Source organism: Drosophila tropicalis, unplaced genomic scaffold (genome assembly GCF_018151085.1).
Source record: "Drosophila tropicalis isolate 14030-0801.00 unplaced genomic scaffold, ASM1815108v1 contig_576, whole genome shotgun sequence".
Taxonomy (NCBI): domain Eukaryota; kingdom Metazoa; phylum Arthropoda; class Insecta; order Diptera; family Drosophilidae; genus Drosophila; species Drosophila tropicalis.
The window spans coordinates 26964-52118 of NW_027173052.1; the positions used below are offsets into that span (position 1 = coordinate 26964).

General features: G+C 40.2%; 1 protein-coding gene across 1 annotated transcript; it reads left to right on the forward strand.

Moving 5' to 3' along the window:
- Nucleotides 1-4563: 4563 nt before the first annotated feature.
- On the forward strand, nt 4564-12784 carry LOC137575640 (dr1-associated corepressor homolog). The gene is made up of 4 exons (XM_068288274.1): nt 4564-4614; nt 4715-5208; nt 5366-5644; nt 12439-12784. The coding sequence occupies exons 1-4, from the start codon at nt 4564-4566 to the stop codon at nt 12782-12784; spliced, it is 1170 nt and encodes a 389-aa protein (XP_068144375.1).
- The last annotated feature ends 12371 nt before the right edge of the window (nt 12785-25155 follow it).

The following is a 25155-nucleotide window of genomic DNA, read 5'->3' on the forward strand; positions in this document are numbered from 1 at the left end:
AACTCTCTTTCTTTTTGCATAAAAAAAACAGGCAACTACCAGATCAATCATGATTTATGGTTTAGAACTTAGGACTTTGGGATAGGCGCGGATTGCTGCAATGATAGATCTGTTCACTCTCTCAGAGGCATTCGACTGTGGGGAATAAATTGCTGTATACACATGTTTTATGCCCAATGTCGTTAACCATGCATTAAATTCGCTTGCCTTGAATTGTGAACCATTGTCGCTAACCAATATCTCGGGAACTCCATATCGAAAGAATATATTATCTTGGAGATACTCTTGAATCACATTGCTCTTAAATACTTTAAGGGGTTAAAGCCAATGATACTTAGATAAATGATTAACCACTATCAGAAGTCCGATATTCCCACGGTTGCTTCTCGGATATGGTCCCAAAAGATCAATATATAATCGCTGAAAAGGTCTCTCTGATACTACAGCTTTACCCATCGGTGGCTTTAAGATTTGGTTGGGTGCTTTCGTTGACTTACACGTCTCGCAATTCCGGATATAATCGCGCACTTGTATCACCATGCCAGGCCAATAGAATGTCCGACGTATGAGCTCCAATGTTTTTGCCATCTCGCCATGTGCAGATATTTTATCTTCATGCGCTCTTTTGATAACTTCCTTTGATAAACTTTGTGGAATCCATAGTTTCCAAATGTTGATTTGGCTGAACTCTGTTCCATCATCATGTTCCGTGCGTATATATACAAACTGATCCATTATTTTCAAATCCGGATATCTGTCTTGTTCTTTTTCAATTTTCTCTCTTAGTTGTTGATATTCGTCGTCATCGAAACTAGGTGAGTTCAAATCGACTATGGGGCGGAGTTCCTCCAAAGCACACAAATATTCCGAAAACATTCTGGACAATGCGTCGGGCACTACATTGTCTTGACCTCTTCGGTGACTTACTTCAAACTTGTACCATTGCACCTTCGTGGCCCATCTCGCAAGTCTTCCTTTCAAATCCGATTGTCGCATTAACCAAACTAAACTGGCGTGATCGGTTATAACTTCGAAGTCTTGTAGTTCAAGATAGCATCGGAATTTTTCTGTTGCCTCCAAAGCAGCCAAGCACTCGCGTTCTGTCACGATATAATTTCGTTGAGCTGTCGTTAACTTCTTTGACATAAACGCTATAGGTTTCTCAGCTCCTTCTTCGTCCAATTGTACCAACATTGCGCCAATGCCGTAGTTGCTTGCATCACAGTGCACGTAGAATTTCTTGTTAAAGTCTGGATTGATCAAGATCGGGGCCGAGGTTAACTTTTCCTTAAGTTCTTCGAAGGCAACTTGAGCTTCCTGTGTCGATAAAAATTTCTTTTTGTTAGATAGCAATTGGGTAATCGGAAATGTAATGTCAGAAAAATTATCAATGAATCTACGATACCAACCAACAACACCCACGAAACCTCTGGTCTGTTTTATAGTTTAGGAACCAGCCAATTTTTTATTGCTTCTATTTTGGCAGGATCTGTTGATATTCCTCCTCTTCCTATAATATAGCCCAGATATGGCACTTCTGTAACACAAAACTTGGTCTTTTCTATATTTAGCGTTAGATTTGCCTTTCTAAATTGTTGAGACATACGAATCAGAATCTCCAAGTGAGTATTAAAATCTTCTGAAACAACGCATAGATCGTCAAGGTATCCGAACACACAATATTTCAGATCTGCTGGGATTAGATCGTCTATTAAACGCGCCATGGTTTGCGAAGCGTTGCATAATCCGAACGGCATTACGGTGAATTGGTAAAGAGGGCGGCCGGGTATCGTGAAAGCTGTTATGGGTTTGGATTTTTCTGAAAGTGCAATTTGCCAGTAGGCATCTTTTAAATCGATTTTTGTTATAAAAATCGCCTTTGGCAGTCGCGCGAAAATTCCATCTATGCTTTGCAGAGGGTATGCATCTTTTTTTGTGACTTCATTTATTTTTCTTGCATCCAAACATAATCGCACTTTTCCGGGTTTTACCACCATACGCATAGGAGAACTCCAAGGACTATTGGCTCTCTCGATCACTCCCATTTCTAACATTCGGTCGATTTCTGTATACATCACCTTTTCGACACAGGATAGAAGCGTTGCTTGATTGGAGTTGCTTCTTTGATCTCTATGTCATGAACAATAAGTGGAGTTCGACCTAATCCTTGTTGTTTAAAATCCGGAAACAATTGAATAACATCTCTTAATCTTTTCTCCTGCTCTGGTGTTAGTAAACATTTCTTTTCGTCATCAACCGAGTGAATATTTTTATCTAATGTGGGAGTCTTACAACGAAATGAAAATTCTGGACATAACTCAAAAGATTTCCAGAAATCGATTCCCAAAATAAGTCGTTTTGCTAATGATGGGATAATAAAAAAGAGAAAGAGGTTTTTGCTTGCTTTCATATTGCACCTCTGTTCTTACTATTCCGGTAACTGGATGTCTTTTCCCATCAGCTGTGGCCACACTGGTTTGTAAACATTTTTCTTTCCACATCCGTAGCAGAAAATGCGGCGCTCTTCTAAGCACATGTCCCATCTGTGTCCTTCGATGTCACAATTCCAACAAATGTATTTCTTTTCCTTGACGTGAATTGCATTTAGCTCAGGTTGAATATCTCCCTCCTCGGGCTCTTCATCTGTCTCTTCAAGTAAAGCGATATTCTTTCTAACATTTGTATATTTTGTGATGCGTTTTCCTGTTTCTTCACGGAGAAATTGCTCTCGGCGGCGCACCAATTGGCGAAGTTTAGATACCGATTTTATGGGAACGTATAATAACACTTCTCGTACTTCAGAAATAAGGTTTCTTTATAGCTGATGAACGAGTCGTTTTTCCTCCATAGGTATTGTTAATCTCGATACCAAAATCATTACGTCTTCGTAGTAAACATCAAATGCTTCACCAATCTTCTGTTTTCGGTTGCGGATTTCTTCAAGAATCAAATCATCATCCTTAAAATCGTCATATTCCTGTTTCAAATCCAGACAGAATTCTTCCCAAATAAATTCGTCATGGTCTTTTCGATAGCGCCAATACCATTCCTTGGTTCATCCGGTTAATAGTAGGTGCAAATTTCTGCACACCGGTGTAAAATCACTCTGAAAGTTATCTACAGTTAACGCTTTTATTCTGTAAAGAAATTCTGAAACTGTAGGACCTTTAGGAGACGCCTCAAATTTAATACGCCAATTTTGTACTAGTTGGGCAGCTTTTCCAGGATCAATGTAATGGTGAGGTTTTGAATTCGATCTTGGCGTCTAAGCGCGATGCTGATCGTGGTTACTAGATTGTCCAACTGAATTATTTAAATTCAAATTTCCTGGTCTCTGATCAATTAAATATTCCATTCTCTCAAAAATTGCATTCACATTTACCTCAGCTGCTCTGCCTGAAGTTGAATGTTGCTGCGACCGAGCTGAACGCTGGTTGTGTTGATTCGAGTTTTCCGGTTTACGTGTTGAAGATTTGGGTTTTCTTCCCCTAGCTCCTGATTTTAATGGACAAGCCGGAGATGCTACATTACTTGACTGTGATTGAGCTCTAGTATTATGGGTCTTCTTGTTTCTATTATTTATGTGACCATCCGCTTGTCCAGACATTATGAACTGGACTAAATCTTATTGGTGGCATATAACTTTCTATACACTCTTGGTGAAAAATATGATTACATTTAGTAATCCTCTTCTGTTTCAAAAATTACTTTCGAACAAATTGTGCATTCTGCTTCTGGTAGCACACTCAATTCTTCATTACTTCGAATTACTGGCATTTTGATTATTTTTCCACAAAAAAAATTACTTTAGATACTTTATTTAATTTGTTTTAATATATTTATTCATATAACTATTATCTTCCTCGTTTTGAAAGTGAGGATGAACATAATTATAGGTGCGGTACTAATATCGAGGGAGAAATGAACTAATCGATAGTTCAATCTCAGAAAATTTTTGTGAAGGGATAGAAAAATCTTGTCGTTCTAGACCCAATCATCTATATCAAATCCAAAACGAAAAGACTGATCTCAACAAACTCCTAAACTGAACTAGCTATGTTTCATCGGTCAGAATTCGGACCTCGCCAAATATCTGCAGTTCCAGATGATTAAGCAGTCAATTCAATGGTATACGCTGAAATATTTACTATGCCTTACTGGTTGTAAAATCGAAACAATCAAATTGACGAATTCCAATAAAAACACTGCCTATAATATAAGTCTGTCATTATATTGTAAAGTTTGTATATGTTTCTAAATATATTCACAAATTCATGTTAAAGATCCTCATCACTGGTCAGAACTCGGATTCTCCAAATATCTGCATTCCTAATAAATGAGTTACTCAAACAACCATCCATGAATACAAAAAGAAAGCGAAATGAAAAGAAAATAAAAATTTGATAGCAACGGAATAGATAAAAAGACTAGGGATTTCATTAAGAGATAGAATAAGAAGTCTCTCTTAGTCAATAAAAAAAATCTTTCTTGATCAAAGAGAAGGTCGGGTTCGACCTAAATAGGTGGCCTCCCTCTTGCAGTCCCTGTACATCCGATGTTACGATGGGCAAGAGCACCACAAATCAGGCCGAAGCCAACACATACGGGCTTAATGTATTAAGAAGTTTGGATCCGGTTGGGACTTCTGGCTGTCGGCTAGCAAACAGTGTTTGGGGGGGTTCTTTGGACCAATAGTGGTTACACCACAATAAAGGAGTCGGATGGTGGACTCGATACTGCGGATGAAGGGGAGGAGGAGTTTGTCGCTAAACCGGTGGTGGGAGACCGGCTCCGTGAGGATGAAATAATGTGGAGGGAGCTGGATGAGGTGTTCCAGCTGATGGAGCAGGAGGAGAGGATGGACGAGGCGATCAGCGATCGGGAGAGTCCGGCGGGAGAGGCGCAATGGGACCAGCAAGGTGGATTCCAATTAGTGGATCCCGAAGAATTTATATTGGAGAGGAGCAGCGGTCGGAGCAGTCCGACAAAGTACGCGCTGTGGGACCAAGTGGAAGTACCTGAGCCAACGCCACAAGCTTGGGAGCCAGCACGGCCGCCGATTCCGCTTCGTATGGTGGACAATATGTCAGAAGCCAACGAATCGGAGGAGGAGGCCGTGGCTGAGGCATGTGCGGCTGATGGCGAGGCCAGCCAAACTCCAGGCAGTGACAGGGATGTAGCGATGTGCGATCCGCGGTGGCAACACATGTGGGTGTGCCAAAGGGTGGCAGAGTTGCGAGAGCAAGCGTTGCGTGAAGAAAGGTCGCGGCAGGAGGCGGTGCAGTTGTCACAAGCCAGACAACGGCTGGCGGCGATAATGGAAAGAGAGAGGCAAAACCAACAGCAACAATAAGAAATCCAACAGCAGCGACAACAACAAAACCAACAGCAACAACAAGAGCTCAAACAACAGCAACAACAAGAAATGCAATGGCAACTGCTCCAACAACAGCAACAACAAAAAATGCAACGGCAACAACGCCAACAACAACAGCAACAACAAGGAACCAAACAGCAACAACAAGAATTGCAACGGCAACAACTCCAATAACAACAGCAACAACATGAAAACCAACAGCAACAACTCGAACAATAACAGCCACAAGACCAAAATCAACAAGTGGAGTACCGAGAATGCCCGTGGGTGTGGCCAAGGCCGATTATGCACAGACAAATAAGAACGATGCGGAACGGGCCAAAAACAAAAGGGGGAATAGAGAAAGAAGAGATGCCCTAATCCGCCACCAAGAACGAAAAGATACTCAGTAATCGCCGACAAGAAAGATGCCAAAGAGCCAATAAATTTGCGATCTGAGTCACAAAAAAAGGCTTGACAAAGTCGTTGCATAGAAAAAAAAAACAAGGAAAACACACAAGCATAGAAAAAAAAAAAACAAAAATAAATGAGACAAGAAAATGCACATAGAAAACAAACACAAGGCACAAGGGACAGGGGAGGGCAAATCCCACCCGAAAAAGGGGTGGAGTGTGAGGCACATTACAGACAAGAATAATGTCCCACTCAACAAACAAGCTGCGATACATTCCTACGCTGCAACAAACGGCCAGATACAAACGCAGCCGAGACACAAACCAAAGATACGATATAAGACCAAGCACAGAATTGGTTGTATAAGAATAGAATTGGCTGTATAAGAATAAAAGCGGCTGTAGATCTACAAATGAAACAAGGCCGGTCAAACTTGGCCGATCGAACCCCACGCAACCGCTGGCGATTTCGTACAAGCGGGAAGATGCGTGGGAAACATAACACGATAAGTTCGGCCGTATAAGAGCCAATAAACGAGGCCGATCGAACGGGGCCAATCGAGCCACACGCAACCGCTGGCGATTTCGTACAAGCGGGAAGATGCGTGGGAAACATAGCATAATAAGTTCGGATGTATAAGAGTGAATCAAACATGGTCGATCGAACCCCACGCAACCGCTGGCGATTTCGTACAAGCGGGAAGATGCGTGGGTAACATAATGCAAGAGTTTCGGCTGTATAAGAGCAAATGAAACAAGGCTTGAGGGCATAATTACAAGCGAGAATCAATAATGGCTTGTGGATGTGTGGGGGGGAATATGCAAGCCGAAGGGAGAGGGATGAGCAATGGGGAAGCCCTCTATCGAATAGATACAATATGCGCGTTGGATTGCGATACATACGTACATAAAATCAATTACCATTATATATTAGATTAATCAGGCAAATTATTATTAAATAGATTAAGTTTAAATGTAACGAATATATATGTATGCACAATTATAATGTGGGAATAATGTGAGCAAAGTTGGGTATGACAAGCGGATTGAGGGGAGCGACGGGCGACGGCAACGCCGCCAGAAAAAGGGAAAGCAGCGAAAGTCAGCGGGATACGAGTGGCGGCCAATGGGAAGGTGACGCCAACATAAGAAAGTGATGGATGTCAGTGTATACAAGCGAGGAAGACAAGGACAAGGGAATGGATGGGCGCACAGCCACAGAGAAAGTGGACATATGCGCAAAGGATTTACGGGACTTTCACCACGCATAGCAACAAGTGGATGCGTGGGTGAAAGCAGAGGACCGATGGAAATGTACCAGCTGTATAGCGGTTGTAAACCAATCTATTCCTGAGGCCGTGGGAGCTGCATATATTATCAAGTCTAAAAGTCGTGATCAACCAAGGGAGTTTTAAGGCCTTACCGTTAACCTTAAAGGCTCATAATAGTGAAACAAAAACGAGTGAAAGTATCAAGAAAGTTAAAATAATTTGAGAAGGCCTTACGAGTAACCTCTCAAATTATCCTGCAACCAGCAAATCCTTTTAATAGGACTAGAACACCGTGCCCAGGCAAAGAATAAGAAAAGTCAAGCTGCTCCAGGACGATTCCCAGCATATATCCTACTACCGAAATTCCAGGATCTATATATCTTGACGAATACCAATTGCTGAGAAAATCCTGCCCTACGACAAACGGCCACAGGATTTATCCATGGGGCTACGAGCACGCAAAGACCATCTTTGAACGCAGTCAGAGTCATTGAGGTGGAAGCACCGTCCCTAGAAGATCAGAATACGCCAGGAACGTGAGAGAAAAGCCATATGATATATCCTAAGGCCTATTAACGCGCCGGCATTATTCTAAAAAGGGAGATATCAGACAAGATATTTATATCACGAGTCTAACACCTGGAGATAGCATAAATATCCCAAGGGACGAGAAAGGATCGTTACAAACGATCGTTCGAAAACGAAAGCGATTGCTTTTAAATTAAACATTTCTTAATTTAATTTATATCTCTTAATGACTGTGCCGAATTTGATAAAGATCGGGTGACTATATCATATAGCTCCCACACAAACACCAAAGTCACGACAGTGACTTTTCTCAATAACTTCGTTATTTTCTGTGCTATTATCCTCCCCGATCTTAAGGGTTAACGTCAACGCCATCAGTTCTTTATAGTTCTAATAGGTTATGGGCCCATTGGAACATTGTAAAGAGTATTCTGCCATCGAAAAGTTGGACAATGAAAAATATGCAATATGGTCGGTACAAATAAAAAGCATATTGGTGCAAAGTGAATTGTGGCCAATTGTGTGTGGAAGAATCGTGAAGAGAGAAACTGAAACTCAAGAACAAAAGAGCAATTTTGATCCGCTAGATGAAACTTGGCTTTATCAAGAATTGTGTTTCTGGTAAAGAAGCTTGGAACAAGGTAGCTACAAAAATATCTTGTTTAAGCTTGTTTAGACTTCGGTTACGGGCATCTGAATGTGTCGATATACAAGAGTACATAAAATAATTCTCAGACTTAACGGAAAAGTTAACTGAAATAGACATGTAGGAGCCGGTTATGAGGCACCGACACGCAATAAAAGAACCAGAAGCGGTCATCGTTTTTAAAGCCAATTCGTAGTGCTAAGCCAGCATAAATTAATGAAAAGACGGTCACACGAGACAACAGCGAGCACACGTTTCGGGACAAACCTGCAGTCAGTTTGATTTTTGTTTATGCCATAAGAAAATTAATTGTAACACTTAACATCATTGGCAATAACCGAAACCGGATTATTTAATAAATACCACAAATTGGGGGTTCATCCGGAATGGCAGATTAAATGTGAAACAATTAATTTTGGCTAGTGAATTTCACGAATTCATTAAAACTTGTGAAATTCTGAGAAGGAAGGAGACAGCAAGTGACGCTGCCTCGAGAAAACCGTCGTTTCAGTGAGTGGAAGCGAGATAGCTGCAGTAAAATCGCGGTATCGGCGAGCGACAAAAAACTTGAAAATTTGACCGATGAGCGAGACAGCAAGTGACGCTGAGATAATGCAACTGCAGAAGGAGTGAGAAAGCTGATCAGCAAGGGGTTCTGGAGTTTTCGCATCACATGACAGAACATTCGTGAGAAGTTTGGCCGAAGAAGGTACCATTGGGATACACCAGCAATCAAAAGGCAAGGCAGGTACGGATCGAAGTGCACAATAGAGAGCGCTGGAGAAGTGTACAGCACTAGAGAGATTGTGACGATTCCGGTTGCAAGATTGATTCAAGGTTGCAAAATCGATACAAGGCGGCTACAACGGAGGCTGAGTTAGCTGCTGGAGAAGTGTACAATGTATAGCCAGGGTTGGAGAAAACGGAGTTTTGAATTCTCCAGAGACTAGCGTTGAGTTCTAGGAGTGAACTGCGTTAGGGGTGTCGGTGAACAACAGAGACTAGCGTTAAGTTTTAGGAGTGAAATGCGTTAGGGGTGGCGGTGAACAACATAGACTAGCGTTGAGTTTAAGGAGTGAACTGCGTTGGTGGTGGCGGAGAACGACAGAGACTAGCGTTGATTCTAGGATTGAACTGCGTTACTGGTAGCGGTGTGATCAACGATTGGCAGTTGCAACAACTTTAAGGTTGGCGATAAGTTTCGATAGTTAATAAGGCAGGAAGAGGATTTCCGAAGTAATTTGGCGATAAGGCTCTTAAACATCGAAGAGGACTACAAAGCAGAGCTACGTTGGACGATCGAGACACGGAAAAGCGTATGTTATAATGAAAACTGTTAACAATTTTCAAAGCTAGAAAACAGTAAGTCCTTTTAATTGGGATGAAGCTTGCAGAGATTCTGGCTTTAAGCGTGTTTGCTTTGCGATCGAAATTATCCGAACTATCAATTATGGTTAACAGCAGGAAAATAAGGAATCAGATGATCAGTAACAGCGAACGCGGAAGTAAAGATTGCAGCAGAAAACGTAGCTAGACCCGAGAGATCATGGTTTACTTTGAAAGATGTTGAAGACAGTGTTTCACAGTTTTCAGGTTCAGATATTCCTAACATTGCTCAATGGATTGAAGAACTAGAAGTGGAATGAATTACAGTTATTTGTCTAAGGAAAAACAGTTGTTGTGTGGGGCTGCAAAATCTTTCATAAGGAGTCAGAGAAATATTAAAAACTGGAGTTCTTTGAAAGCAGTACTTCGTTAAAGGTATTCCGGATACAAAATCCAACAAGATAATGTTATTCCAAGCTCGAAATATTTCAGAGTTAAAGTTTCAAATCGAAGTTTTTAAGAAATTACGTGATTCATACAAGGCGACAAGCAGATTTGAAAGTACGGCAAGGTCAGCACAGGCAGTGCAGGCTCGAGGGAGAAAATGTTTTGGTTGCGGAGATGCGACTCATTTAAGAAAAGATTGTCCTAAGTTCGATCAAAAGTGTTTCAAGTGCGGTCAGCCAAGTCATCGTGCAGCTCAGTGTAATATCGAAGCACAGATTAAGCGAGAGAAGCAAGCAAATGTTGTTCAAAATGAGAAAGTTGAAGTCAGTTCGAGTACGTTCACTTCGTCTGGGTTAGAGTTAAAGCAGGTTAGCTATGGGAACATTGAATTCAAAGAGCTTGTAGATACAGGAGCAGATATGTGCTTGATTGTTGTTGGGAATAGTTTGGGTAGATTTAGTAATTTGGTAATTTCTGTATAATGGTGATCATCGACAAAATTAAGGTAGTAGTTGAATTTCGTGTAGTTCCCGATGAGGACATGGGGTTTGATGCCAATTTAGGAAGAGCAATTCTTGGCACTGGTGGCATGAAGGTAATCAAAAATGGCACTCAGTTTCTGATTAGTAAAGAGCAAAAATTAGTAGAAGAAAAAACTGAATCTGTTGAGGAGTAGATGAAGCAATTTGAAGATGTCTGCACAGTTTTTAAAGAAAAGAAGTTTAGAAGAAGTCGGTTTAGAGATGTCTCAATTAAGTTAAGAACAGGCTAAAGCGTAATCCTGAAGATCGAGATGAGAATTATTTTTAAAGATGATATTACTGTGATCAGGAGATTCTAGATAATCAGATACAGGAATGGCTTGAGAAAGCAATTATTCGAGATAGTACATCGGTGTATGCATCACCCATAGTATTGGTAGCAAAATCAAACGAAGCTAAAAGGTTGTGCTACAATTATAGAAAATTGAATATACAGATAATTCGAGATAATTTACCGATAGTATTGATGGACAGTGTAATTGATCAATTGCAAGGAGAAAAAGTTTTTACTACACTGGACCATGTACCAGTAGAATCAAATTCGCAAAAGTTCACTGCATTTGTTACCCAGAAAGGCCAGTACGAATTCTTATATGTACATCATCATTCGAAACAAGGACATAAAAGAGGGAATATCAATAATTAATTTAGTTTTGGGAGTAGCGAAGAAGAACGGATTGCAGCTAAACTGGAAAAAAGTCAGATTCTACAAAATCAAGTCAATTTTCTGGGATACGTGAAGGGATGATAAAATTGAGCGAGTCGGTTTAACATCTTATTTTCGAAAATTCACTGTAGGATATGCTTTAATGGCGTAAATTTGATTTGTGTTCAGTGAGATCGAAGCCACTTTCCGATATGTTAAGGAAGGATAGTAAATTTGCGTTTAGCGAGATCGAAGAGGTAGCATTCCAAGGATTGAAAGCATCATTAACAAGTGAGTCTGTATTGAGGTTATATAATCCGAAGGCGCAAAGCATCGAAATATGGTTACTGAGAAATTCTAATGCAGAAAGATACTGAGGATAATTTGTTCCATCCAATTCAGTACATGAGTCGAAAAACGAAGGCATGTGAGCAGAATTATCATTCACATAAGCTAGAAGTTATAGCCATAATTGAGGCCCTGAAGAAGGTGAGAGTTTACATTCTTGGATTGCAGTTCTCTATAGTTACAGACTGTAATGCTTTTACTATGACCACGAGAAAACGGGAAGTTCGCTTGAGAGTAGCCCGATGGGCCAGTTTTTTGAAGGATTTTAGTTACAGTCTAGAACATCGGTCAGGATCAAGGATGAGGCATGTAGATGCTTTGAGTCGAGTTGGCTGCATCGTTTGGAAGAAGCACAATTGGTGGATGATTGGACAAAAGCTGTACGAAGTTTACTTGAAAATGGCGAGTATGAGGATTTCTATATTTCGCATCAGGTCTTGTTCAAAGATGGCAATAAGCGTAGTACCCGAGCAGATGGAGAATGAAATTATCTTATTGGCCCATAAACAAAGACATTTCTCAGCAAAGAAAACACAGTTATTAGTCGAAAAATCATATTTCATTCCTAAATTGAGAGATAAAGTAACGCGATTAGTTGAGGGTTGCGTGCAGTGTATAAGGGAGATCAGCCTCTATTTACACATATTATTGACCTTGTGGGTCCGATGGACATTACTAAGAAGAGGTACAATAATTTATTAGAAGTTGTCGATGGTTTTAGTAAGTTCGTATGGTTATATCCTACCCGAAGTACCGGGGCAGAAGAAGTTGTAAATCATTTGGAAAAACAAACAAATATATTCGGTAATCCAGTGAGAGTAGTGACCGATAGGGGAACAGCGTTTACGTCACATTTGTTTGAGCAATATTGGAAGGACAATAACATAACCATCTATTAATTATAACTGGTGTTAGGCGTGGAAACGGCCAGTCGAAAGAATGCACAAGACGCATGTCCACCAAATTAAGTTTGGAAAGTCCAGCAACCTGGTACAAGCATGTAGGCAAAGTGCAACAAATGATAAACAACACTGAGCCAAGAAGCACAAAAGTGAGGTCGTTTAAGATACTGCCAGGTTTGGATAGGAGAGTTCCTGAAGATGCAGAGCTACGAGAGCATATTTTAGAATGCATTGTGGACGAGATGAATGAGGAAGGAAAGGAGATCCGAGAAAGGGCGATGGAAAATATTAAAGTCGTACAGGAGGAAAATCGTAAGTCCTATAATCCTAACGGAAGATCGAAAGGAAATACGGAATAAACGATTTAAAAGCGATAAAGCGGACACAGTTTGAAGCTCAAGGGAAATTACTTAGGGCCGTACAAGGTAGTGACAGTTCAGAAACATGGAAGATATGAGGTTCAAAAAATGAGACACACGGAAGGGAAAACTAAAACATCCACTGTAGCTGAGTTCATGAAACCATGGGGACATTCATTCGACTTCGCGATCGAAACGCGAGAAGTATTGCCATCTCTCTCTGATTTGAAAATCAAACTTCTCGGTGAAGGAGACAGACATCGAATGGATTTCGATGAAAGCGAAAACGGTGCAAATCATGTGTATGTGTCGAAAACCAATAGAAAAAACAGAAAAAGGACTACGTGAAGAATGATGAAACCAAAAACAAAAAATGTTTTAAGTGTGGACAGTTTGGCAACTTTATTGCTGATTGCAAAAAAAAAAAGAAAATGGAAAACGAAATTTTGCGATTTTGTCCAGTGTACACTGTAAACAAATTTAAAGATTCAACTTTTGGTGTAGACAGTGGCGCAACTGTTCATATGTGTAGAAAAAGAAAGAGAAAAAGTACTACTCGCGGGAGAGAACTCGTTTTATTCAGAAGGTATTGGTTCTGTGTGTATCAACAAAGGAAAATTCAGTGCTGACCTTTTGAACGTTTTGTACGTGAAAGAATTGCAGACAAATTTCATCTATGTGTCAACAACAACTGAGAAAGTCTTTGAAGTGATATTTAAAAGTATTTGCATTCCTTTGTAAATATGACGCCCTTTGAAGCTTAATTTGTAGAAGACCAAAAGATTCTCACCTGAGAATCTTTGGAGCTAATGCTATCGCTCTGAAGAAGACTTACAAAGACTCGCTGCTAAAGGGGAGGAATATTTAATGATTGGTATTCATTGACAGCAAAAAGCTTATCGTTTATATAGTCCGGAGAAGAAAACGCTGATAAGAAGAATGAAGCAGAATCTAGCAGTAAAGAGAGAGACATAGAGTTGTTTGAATACATATATTTGGCGAGTAACCAGATTCTGAAGAGTGTGATTAAGCAGGTAACAATGAAAATGCACAGAAACCAGATGAGCAAGAAAGAGATTACGATGCGATCCACAACTACGGGAGCGCGGCATAATATTAAAATGCAGATATTGAGAAAATGTGTTGACAGATAAACATTGATCAAGACAATCAAAAATTGTCATATTTTGTGGAGAAATTCACCGCAAAAAAATTAAAAAAATATAAAATAAAATTGACAACAGTAACTTACGGTTGTGCTTCCGGCCATATTATTCAGGTACAAGGGTACTTGCAGAGATAGCAAACGGATGTCAGGATAAAGTGATTAGTAAAATTATCCAAGATGATTAAATGACTGGAGGAAATACCGTACAAGAATCAAAACACAATGTTCCGAAGGTTTCCAGAGAGCTGGAAAACGCAGAAATGAATTTGAGATAAGGGGATTCCGAATAGATCCTAAATTGTTGAAGAGGTTATTCATACTGGCAATAATAAAGTTTAAAAACTTTATGAGATCGAAGCAAATAAAACCTTGGAGTTGCAGTGGAAGCCGTTTAATGATGACTTTTCTCAATAACTTCGTTATTTTCTGTGCTCTTATCGTGAAACTTAATAGTAGAGAGTTTATTACGCCTATAAACGACTGTGCCAAATTTTAATCAAGATCGGATGACTATAGGGATATATGGGAATAGAAACGATCGGTCGAAAACGTGACTGTTGTAAATAACTTCGTTACTTTTAACGCGATTGCATTCAAATTAAACATTTGTTAGTTTAATATATCTGTTAATGACTGTGCCAAATTTGATCAAGATCGGGCGGGCGCCTAAATCGTATTTCTTCTGTGATTGTAGGCCATTCTTTCTCAAAAATAAGCCTTTTGATATAAAACGTTCTTCCACATTGAGGGCTAATAGGTAAGGAAAGAGTTACCAAAAAAGTTGCAAGGGTATACAAACTTTGACGCGTTCGAAATTAGCCCCGGCCCCCTGGTTATATTATTTTTATTCTATCTAAATGTACTGTTTGCTTTTTATTTTTATCATCAGTTATTACTATATTGTTGTTAGGACCTGTATGTTATATTGCCCTGTGTATTTCAGTTAGCGATACTTTTTTTGTGTTTTTATCATATGTTTCTTTTTGTAATGCTTTAAATTTTTCGATAAACAGTTTTGCTCTATTTTATGCTATTTGAAGTTTAAATTTTATTTCTTTATTGAAGTCATCAATGTTGCAGATAGCTACAGAAAAAAGGGACAGCTTTTTAATGGATTTATATGACCTGATGTACTCATTGAAAGGGGCTCCTTTCTACTGTTCCAAGGTTTTGATGATGGTGCGCCGTGGGGTTAATTTTAGTTATGTTAAAATTTGTTATGTTAAATTTGAATTGTTAAATTTGAATTGTTAAATTAAATTAAAATAAATTTTTCAAATATTGCCTTTGCAACCGCTTTGCACTTTTGTTTGGTATTGGTATTGATATGAGATATTTGGACAGATCGCAAATAATAGTAACTGCGTATTCATTACCATTCATTGTTTTTGGTAATGGTCCAATTGTATCTATTATTATTCTGTCAAAAGTGGTTGCAGGGGTTGGTGTTATTATTAATGTTGAGTGGTTGTGTCTGGTTATTTTGGCTAGTTTGCACTTTTCGCAATTTTTGATGTATGTTGCAATATCTCGAGACATATTTTTTCAAAAAAAATCTTTTTTTTTATTTTTCCTAGCGTTCTGTTTACCCCGCAGTGACCTCCCTCAATAGGGTCATTATGATATTTATTTAATGTACTTATGTATTGTTATTACTTTTACTTGAGGTAGAACTGCTATTTCTAAATTTTTTAATGTGTCTTTTCCTTTTTGTTTAAGTTCATTAAGTGTAAGTGACCTAAATAGTTTTTCTGACATGTATATCTTCAGTTTATAGATTCTTTGAGCACCGGCTTCTTTTTTAAGCCTTGGAAGGAATAGATCTAGATCTATTCTTCCATTAATTATCAAATCGCCTTTGTTGAAGAAGAGTAACTTTTCTTTATTGTTGGTAATAAAACATTTGCATTTTTATACCCTTGCACACAGATTGAAATTCTCCAGTGCGGTCGCGTTTTGTTATAGCTCCGTAATTTATATAAAAATCGTAGTTAAGAGGACTTAACTAGATCTTAAAACTGCGCCGAGAGAGTCTCCTGTATTTTCCCTGTTCGATAGTAATAGTGATATAGTAATTGTGTCCCAGCAAGGTGCTAGTTGTGCTTTTGGTTTTTTGGAGCACCAGTGGTTTGGTGACCAATTCGGGCGTAGCAGGTTTGCCTCTTACCTCCTGCATCTGTGAGGGTGAGGTGAATGTAGCTACTCTTGTAAGCATCTCTCCACATTCCTCCACCAGCTGATTAGCAGACCTGCCGGACCACCCGGACTACCAGCCGAGAGGTAAGCCGAGCTTTTCTCCAGCATAATATTCCCCTTGTGCACCATAACACGGAAACTGTAAGGGGACCTGCAAACAAAGTTCTAGCCGCCACCTGATTCCAGCACCCCGTGGTGCCGGGGGTAGCACCTCAGTTGCTTAAGCCGATTTCGCTGGTTCAAATCCCGGCGAAGAAATTTGCTGAAATCCCCTGTTGGCTCAATAAATCTAAATATATATATTCTTTTTATTTTTAATTTAATAAATTGATATTAATTTAAATTTAAATTGAGTCTGCACAAAATTTTCTGCATTGCATACAGTCTGTGCCAAGCCGGCGCGGCACCGCCTCTGGCGGAGAGGTAAGAGGCCAAGCCTAAAGGATCGGTAGAGGTATAGGTTCAAATCCTGTGTTACACCTATATTTGTTTTCCTTCTTTTTTTTTTTTGGTCCCACTTTTTCCGAAGTAACCTTGGTCTACTGGTCAACGCTTTTAGTTCTATACTAGCTTGGATTTAGGCCACCGAGTCGGGGCGGTATATCTCCCAGCCGTCGCCAGGAGGAAATTCTTGGCCACCGGGGGACTTGCGTACGTAGACCAAGGCATACTGGAAGCTGAGTACGAATCGGCGTTCGGGCGACGACCGATGCTGCAGCGGTCTCCGCCACAGCAGGGAGTCAACCAAAATGAAGTATAGAGCCAAAAAAAGGAGCAAATCTGGATCTAAATCCTGCCGGCACACTGATGGCCGCCAGTTTTTTAATCTAACCAAGTCTGTGAGGAGTCGAAACACAACCATCGGACTCCCCAAAAAGAGCAAGAGGCACCCCGAGTCCTGCCAGTAGCCCTGAATCGAGGAGTGTTCCGTTCAAAAGAGTAAAAGTGCAGCCAGTATGTAGGGAGCTAGATGAAATGGGACTCGTGCTAGAGTCCATCTCAATGATGACGGTAAAATGTAAAGATGGGCGTAATCGTTCGATTACGAACCCGCTTAAGAGAACGTGGCGAAACTTCAAAAACTGCATGAAGATCTGATACTGCTTTTCCAGGGCAAGGGCGTCGCACCAGAGGAGACAGCAAGTCCAGGTTTTGTCCCAACGCAGCGAGCAAGAAGAGAGCAGAAAACGGATGCAGAAAGTGCAACAGTATCGGAGGTACTTCCAACCAGGAGTTGCCACTGTATTTGTGAATGCATGAAGCTCCCATCAAGTGCTACAATAGGAAACGCCGAGTCAACTTCGACTTCGAATAACACCTCTCAGGCGGGCCAAAAAAAGTTCCAAGATTTCGAAGAGTATACGACAATTGCAGCGGCAACAGAGGCATCGGATGTTGCCAGCCCTTTCGGTGCAAAAAAAGTGATCAGAGGGAAGATGAAGGTCAAATCTCAATTCGGACCCGCGTAAAGGAGGCCAAGCCCCGAAGGGCACGCGAATATTGATGCATCGACGTGTACGGTGAAGAGTATGCGACCGATTATATAAGCGCAATACTCAGGTGGCGATCATCACAGCCCCGGATGCGGTAATGCAAAAAATACTGCTATTGGGTAAACTGGAAGTAGGCTGGAATCTCTGCAGCATCATCGTACTGGAAGAGCTACCAACTCGATGCTATCGATGCCTGGGCTTTGGCCATGTAGCAGCCAAATGCAGCAGCCAAACCGATAGGTCGAACTGCTGCCTCAAATGTGGACAGCTAGGCCATAAGGCTGCAAAGTGCGATGGGTCAGAAACTTGCTTCCTTTGTATTGAAGCAGGCGTAGACAGGGTCAAAATAGGCCACAGAGCTGGTAGTCAGCTATGCCCTCAGTTGAGGCGGACCGGGAAAAATTAAGATGACGCCTAAAATAAAAGTGATACAGCTGAACTTGAACCATTGCATTGCGGCTCAAGATCTTTTGCACCAAACAATCCGCGAAGTATCAGCAGATATTGCAATTCTCAGTGAACTATACAGAATGGAAAGTATTGTAGGCTGGGTCTCAGACTCGACAAACAAACTATTTAGAACTTGCAGTGCACTCCAAGCACCTCTGATTAATCAGCTTATCCATCGCGAGATTTGGAGAGATCATTGACGAACTAGTGGCCGTTTGCTTCTTGAGGCTCTGACGACTCTCAACGTTTCCTTACTCAACACAAGGTCCAAGAAAACCTTCAACATAGCAGGTATGGGATCAATAATAGACTTGACGTTTGTAAGCGATCCACTGGTGCGATTTTCCAACTGGAAAGTATGCGATATTTACTCCGCCAGCGATCATGATGTAATATTGTTCTCCATTGACCGTAGTACACCTCCTCACCATACTACTGTGAGCAAAGGAGCATTCAGAGTGGATACTTTGAGCTGTTCAACACAAAGGAAAACAGTGCAGAAAACCTGGCGAACAGTATTATGCATAGCATTGAGACAGCCTACAACGCTACTTTTTAAACTTTAAACTTTTTAAACGCCTCTATGCGGCTGTACATTGGTGATGCGACAATATAGCGGCAGCCAGACGAGCGTGTTTCCGTGCTCGGCGACTATTTCAGCGTTCAAGAGGTACAGAAAGTTTTGAATCTCTAAGGCTTGAATACCATAGCAAACGGCTGGAACTAAAGCATGCAATCAGAAATAGCAAAAGAGAATGCTTCCTGCGTCTTTGCGACTCTGCCGAGCACGATCCCTGGTGAAAGGCATACCAGACCGTGGTCAAACGCGTTGATGTCGGGAAAACATCAGCCTGAGAGAAGGAACCTTTCAATCCAGATGGAAAAGGCAGAATCTTGTACTATTGGTAGGAGTACCTACCAAACCTGGCAAGCCCCTGGACACAGCAGGGAAAATATTGGAATCGCTCATAGCGCATAGGCCTAACAAGGCTATTGAGGAAGTAGGTGGACTTTCTCCTAACCAATACGGATTCAGAAAGGCAAGATCGACAATAGACGCGATAAGCACAGTTGTGGACACAGCCAGAGACGCCATATCTGGTAACCGATGGAAGGGGGAAACAAACAATACTGCATGGTGGTGACTCTCGACATCAGAAACGCATTTAACTAGGCTGAATGGAGTCGTATAATGGGCAGTCTGGCTTCTTTCGGCGTTCAGGGTAATCAGCTGCATATAGTGGACAGCTACTTCACAAATAGGCGACTCCGATACTCGACAGCGGACGGCTCGGAGGAATATAGCATCTCTGCTGGAGTACCACAGGGTTCAGTACTGGGCCCTCTCCTGTGGAATTACATGTAAGACGGAGGCCTCAGACTAAATTTTGATCCGGGCACACTCATAATCGGCTTTGCCGATGATATCGCTGTGGTGGTAACGGAAAAGGAGCTTGCAGTAGCGGAACAAAAATGCAACAACGCCATTGCAACTATTGGCCGGTGGCTGGATGTTGCAGGTCTTGAATTGGCAGAACACAAGACTGAAGCCGTTTCAATTAGCAGCAGGAAGAAAGTCGAGACCGCCTCTATAGAAGTTGGTGGCAAAACTATCACGTCTAAGAGGGCCATCAAATACCTAGGTGTAATGCTGGATACACGACTCTGCTTCCGTGAGCACTTGGAATATACGTCCTTAGCCAGTATACGGCAAGAAATACGAGGCGAACATGTGGCTCCATGGCAGCAACGATGGACGGAATCTGCGAAGGGCCGTTGGACTTACGGCCTTATCCCAGACCTACAACAATAAATAGGCAGAAGTCACGGGCAAGTTACGTTTTACTTGACGCAAATTCTGAGCGGCCATAGCTGCTTCAGAGCTTATCTAAAGCGTTTTGGGACGAGGCATCCGACGAATGCACATGGTGCGGAGCCGGCATCGTCGAGGACTCAAGGCACATAGCATTTCACTGCCCTCGCTATGAAGCACAGAGACGCGAGTTGGAGTCCAGGATCGGCACGCGCATCACCATTGAGAACCTGGTGCCTCTGATGTTAGAAAACGGTCTCGAAATGCGAGGCAGTGTGCGAGTTTGCGGCAACCGTCATGGTCGAACAACGGCGACTAGAGAGGCTGAGAAGGGAAATTTATTTTAAAGGTTTAGTTTAAGCGGGCCGCTGCAAAGCAATACCTCGCGGTAGTCCCGTATTAGCTTGTTTGAGCCACACCGCCAATAACTAACTATCTATATACATGAAGTAAATGAAATTTGGTTGTAAATAAAAATGAATATAAAAACCAAAGGACCGGGGCTAATTTCGACCGCGTCAAAGTTTGTATACCCTTGCAACCTTTTTGGTAACTCTTTCCTTACCTATTAGCCATCAATGTGGAAGAACGTTTTATCTAAAAAGGCTTATGCTTGCGAAAGAATGGCCTACAATCATAGGAAATAACGAAGATATTGATCATAGTCACTGTTTTCGACCGATCGTTCTTATGGGATATAAATGACATAGTCATCCGATCTTGATCAAATTTGGCACAGTAGTTTGTAGTTTATAGTTATTGAGAAAAGTCACTGTTCGTTACTTTGGGGTTTGTATGGGAGCAATATGATATAGTGGTCCGATCCGGCTGAATCCGAGATATACAACCCCTGCAGTATATACAAGCCTACGTGCAAAATTTCAGCTCTGTAGCTCTTACGGTCTAGGAGGAGTTTGCGTTGATCCAGACGGTCGGACGGGCATGGCTATTTGAACTCGTCTCATCGTGCTAGTCAAGAATATATATACTTTGTATGGTCGGAGATGCTTCGTTCTATGCGTTGCACACTTCTGACCAAAATTAATATACCCTTTTTGCAAGGGTATAAAAATGTTTTAAGTGTGGACAGTTTTGTCACTTTATTGCTGATTGCAAGGAAAAAGACAAAGGAAACCGATTTTTTTAGATTAAACGTTCCTCCACATTGTTGGCTAATAGGTAAGAAAAGAATAAGGAAATCAAACTTCTTGGTGAAGGAGACAGACATCGAATGAATTTCGATAAAAGCGAAAACGGTCCAAATCATGTGTGTGTCGAAAACTAATAGAAAAGAGCAGAAAAAGGACTACGTAAAGAATGATGAAACGAAAAATAAACCAGAGGGCCGGGGCTAACTTTGACCGCGTCAAAATTTGTATACTCTTGCAACTTTTTTGGTAACTCTTTCCTTACCTATTAGCCATCAATGTGGAAGATATTGATCATAGTCACTGTTTTCCACCGATCGTTCCTATTAGAGCTATATGATATAGTCACCCGATCTTTATCAAATTTGGCACAATCGTTAACAGATATATTAAACTAACAACTGTTTAATTTGAAAGCAATCGCGTTAAAAGTAACGAAGTTATTTACAAAAGTCACTGTTTTCGACCGATTGTTCCTATGGGAGCTATATGATATAGTCATCCAATCTTGATCAAACTTGGCACAGTCTTTAATAGGCGTAATAAACTCTCTAATATTAGTTTCACGATATGAGCACAGAAATTAACGAAGTTATTGAGAAAAGTCACTGTTCGTTACTTTGGGGTTTGTATGGGAGCTATATGATATAGTGATCCGATCCGGCTGAATCCGAGATATACAACCCCTGCAGTATATACAAGCCTACGTGCAAAATTTCAGCTCAGTAGTTCTTACGGTCTAGGAGGAGTTTGCGTTGATCCAGGCGGACGGACGGGCATGGCTATTTGAACTCGTCTCGTCGTACTGATCAAGAATATATATACTTTGTATGGTCGGAGATGATTCGTTCTATGCGTTGCACACTTCTGACCAAAATTAATATACCCTTTTTGCAAGGGTATAAAAATGTTTTAAGTGTGGACAGTTTTGCCACTTTATTGCTGATTGCAAAGAAAAAGACAAAGGAAACCGAAATTTTGCGATTTTGTCCAGTGTACAGTGTAAACAAATTTAAAGATTCAACTTTTGGTGTAGAGAGTGGCGCAACTGTTCATATGTGTAGAAAAAGAAAGAGAAAAAGTACTACTCGCGGGAGAGAACTCGTTTTATTCAGAAGGTATTGTTTCTGTGTGTATCAACAAAGGAAAATTCAGTGCTGACCTTTTGAACGTTTTGTACGTGAAAGAATTGCAGACAAATTTCATCTATGTGTCAAAAACAACTGAGAAAGTCTTTGACGTGATATTTAAAAGTATTTGCATTCCTTTGTAAAATATGTAGATATGACGCCCTTTGAAGCTTAATTTGTAGAAGACCAAAAGATTCTCACCTGAGAATCTTTGGAGCTAATGCTATCGCTCTGAAGAAGACTTACAAAGACTCGCTGCTAAAGGGGAGGAATATTTAATGATTGGTATTCATTGACAGCAAAAGCTTATCGTTTATATAGTCCTGAGAAGAAAACGCTGATAAGAAGAATGAAGCAGAATGTAGCAGTAAAGGGAGAGACATAGAGTTGTTTGAATACATATATTTGGCGAGTAACCCGATTCTGAAGAGTGAAACAATGAAAATGAACAGAAACCAGATGAGCAAGAAAGAGATTACGATGCGATCCACAACTATGGGAGCGCGGGAAGATATGTGGTAACGATCCTGTTTAAGTAGGAATGGGAATTATTTGACTCAAAAATGCAAGCAACTCCAAAACTTAAAACAGAGTACGAAAAATTTATTAAGGAATATTTGGACTTGGGCCATATGATTGAAGCTAAGGATTAAGGTGTCTCTTATTTGCAGTAATTAAAAAAACAAGTCTAACAGAAGTCTAAATGACGTTATGTGGATCGGGCCTCGACTTCAAAAGGATATATCCGACATAATATTAAAATGCAGATATTGAGAAAATGTGTTGACAGATAAACATTGATCAAGACAATCAAAAATTGTCATATTTTGTGGAGAAATTCACCGCAAAAAAATTAAGAAAATATAAAATAAAATTGACAACAGTAACTTACGGTTGTGCATCAGCACCTTATTCAGGTACTAGGGTACTTGCAGAGATAGCAAACGGATGTCAGGATAAAGTGATTAGTAAAATTATCCAAGATGATTAAATGACTGGAGGAAATACCGTACAAGAATCAAAACACAATGTTCAGAAGGTTTCCAGAGAGCTGGAAAACGCAGAAATGAATTTGAGATAAGGCATTCCGAATAGATCCTAAATTGTTGAAGAGGTTATTCATACTGGCAATAATAAAGTATTAAAACTTTATGAGATCGAAGCAAATAAAACCTTGGAGTTGCAGTGGAAGCCGTTTAATGATGAATTTAAGTTTAAGGTACTGCAATATGCGAAGGCAAGGTTTGACTTGAAGTAAATTATTGGGGCCGCAAGCCCGGTATTTATAGGGGAGCATTTACATTGGTCTTATGCCTAGTGTCCTTAACGGAACTTAAAGCTAAACATTATGCTTAAGTTCTAATTACTTCTAATTTACTGCTATCACCTCCTTTTTTTCAAAAAGAAAAATATTTATATGACCTGATGTATTTATTGAAAGGTCTATGGCTCCTTTCTACTGTTCCAAGAGTTTGATGATGGTGCGCCGTGGAGTTAATTTTAGTTATGTTAAAATTTGTTATGTTAAATTAGAATTGTTAAATTAAAATAAATTTTTCAAATATTGCCTTTGCAACCGCTTTTGCACTTTTGTTTGGTATTGGTATTGATATGAGATATTTGGACAGATCGCAAATAATAGTAACTGCGTATTCATTACCATTCATTGTTTTTGGTAATGGTCCAATTGTATCTATTATTATTGTGTCAAAAGTGGTTGAAGGAGTTGGTGTTATTATCAATGGTGAGTGGTTGTGTCTGGTTATTTTTGCTAGTTTGCACTTTTCGCAATTTTTGATGTATGTTGCAACATCTCGAGACATATTTTTCAAAAAAAATCTCTTTATATTTTTCCTAGCGTTCTGTTTACCCCGCAGTGACCTCCCTCCATTGGGTCACTATGATATTTATTTAATGTACTTATGTATTGTTATTACTTTTACTTGAGGTAGAACTGCTATTTCTAAATTTTTTAATGTGTCTTTTCCTTTTTGTTTTAGTTCATTAAGTGTAAGTGACCTAAATAGTTTTTCTGACATGTATATCGTCAGTTTATAGATTCTTTGAGCACCGGCTTCTTTTTTTAATCCTTGGAAGGAATAGATCTAGATCTATTCTTCCATTAATGATCAAATCGCCTTTGTTGAAGAGGAGTAACTTTTCTTTGTTGTTGGTAATAAAACATTTGCATTTTTATACCCTTGCACCCTTTTGCATGGTCAGAAGTGTGCAACGCATAGAACGAAGCAGGAGAGACCATACAAAGTATATATATTCTTGATCAGTACGACGAGACGAGTTCAAATAGCCATGTCCGTACGTCCGTTCGTCCGTCTGGATCAACGCAAACTCCTACTAGACCGTAAGAGCTACAGAGCTGAAATTTTGCACGCAGGCTTGTATATACTGCAGGGGTTGTAGATCTCGGTTGTAGTCACGAACAGTGAATTTTATCAATAACTTCGTTATTTTCTGTGCTATTGGCATGAAACTAAATATTATTACGATTATAAACGACTGTGCCAAATTTGATCAAGATCGGGTGACTATATCATATAGCTCCCATAGGAATGATCGGTCGAAAACAGTGACTTTGATGAATATCTTCATTATTTCCTATGATTGTAGGCCATTCTTTCGCAAACACTTTTTATATAAAAACGTTCTTCCACATTGATGGCTAATAGGTAAGGAAAGAGTTACCAAGAAAGTTGCAAGGGTATACAAACTTTGACGCGGTCGAAGTTAGCCCCGGCCCTCTGGTTTTTTCTCAATTTTTAATTGTGCTTAGTTTGTTTACGCTTTCGCTGGCGTTGTTCGCTTGAGTCCCTTGTGTTTTATTTCCATAATTCGCCAAATTAATCAGTTTAAACAGTTTTTTCTTTTTCGTGATTAGTATTTGGTGCATTTACATATTTTTTTTTTTTTCTTTCTTCATTGCTTCAGCAGTTGCTCCCCTCATCGCCCCCCATC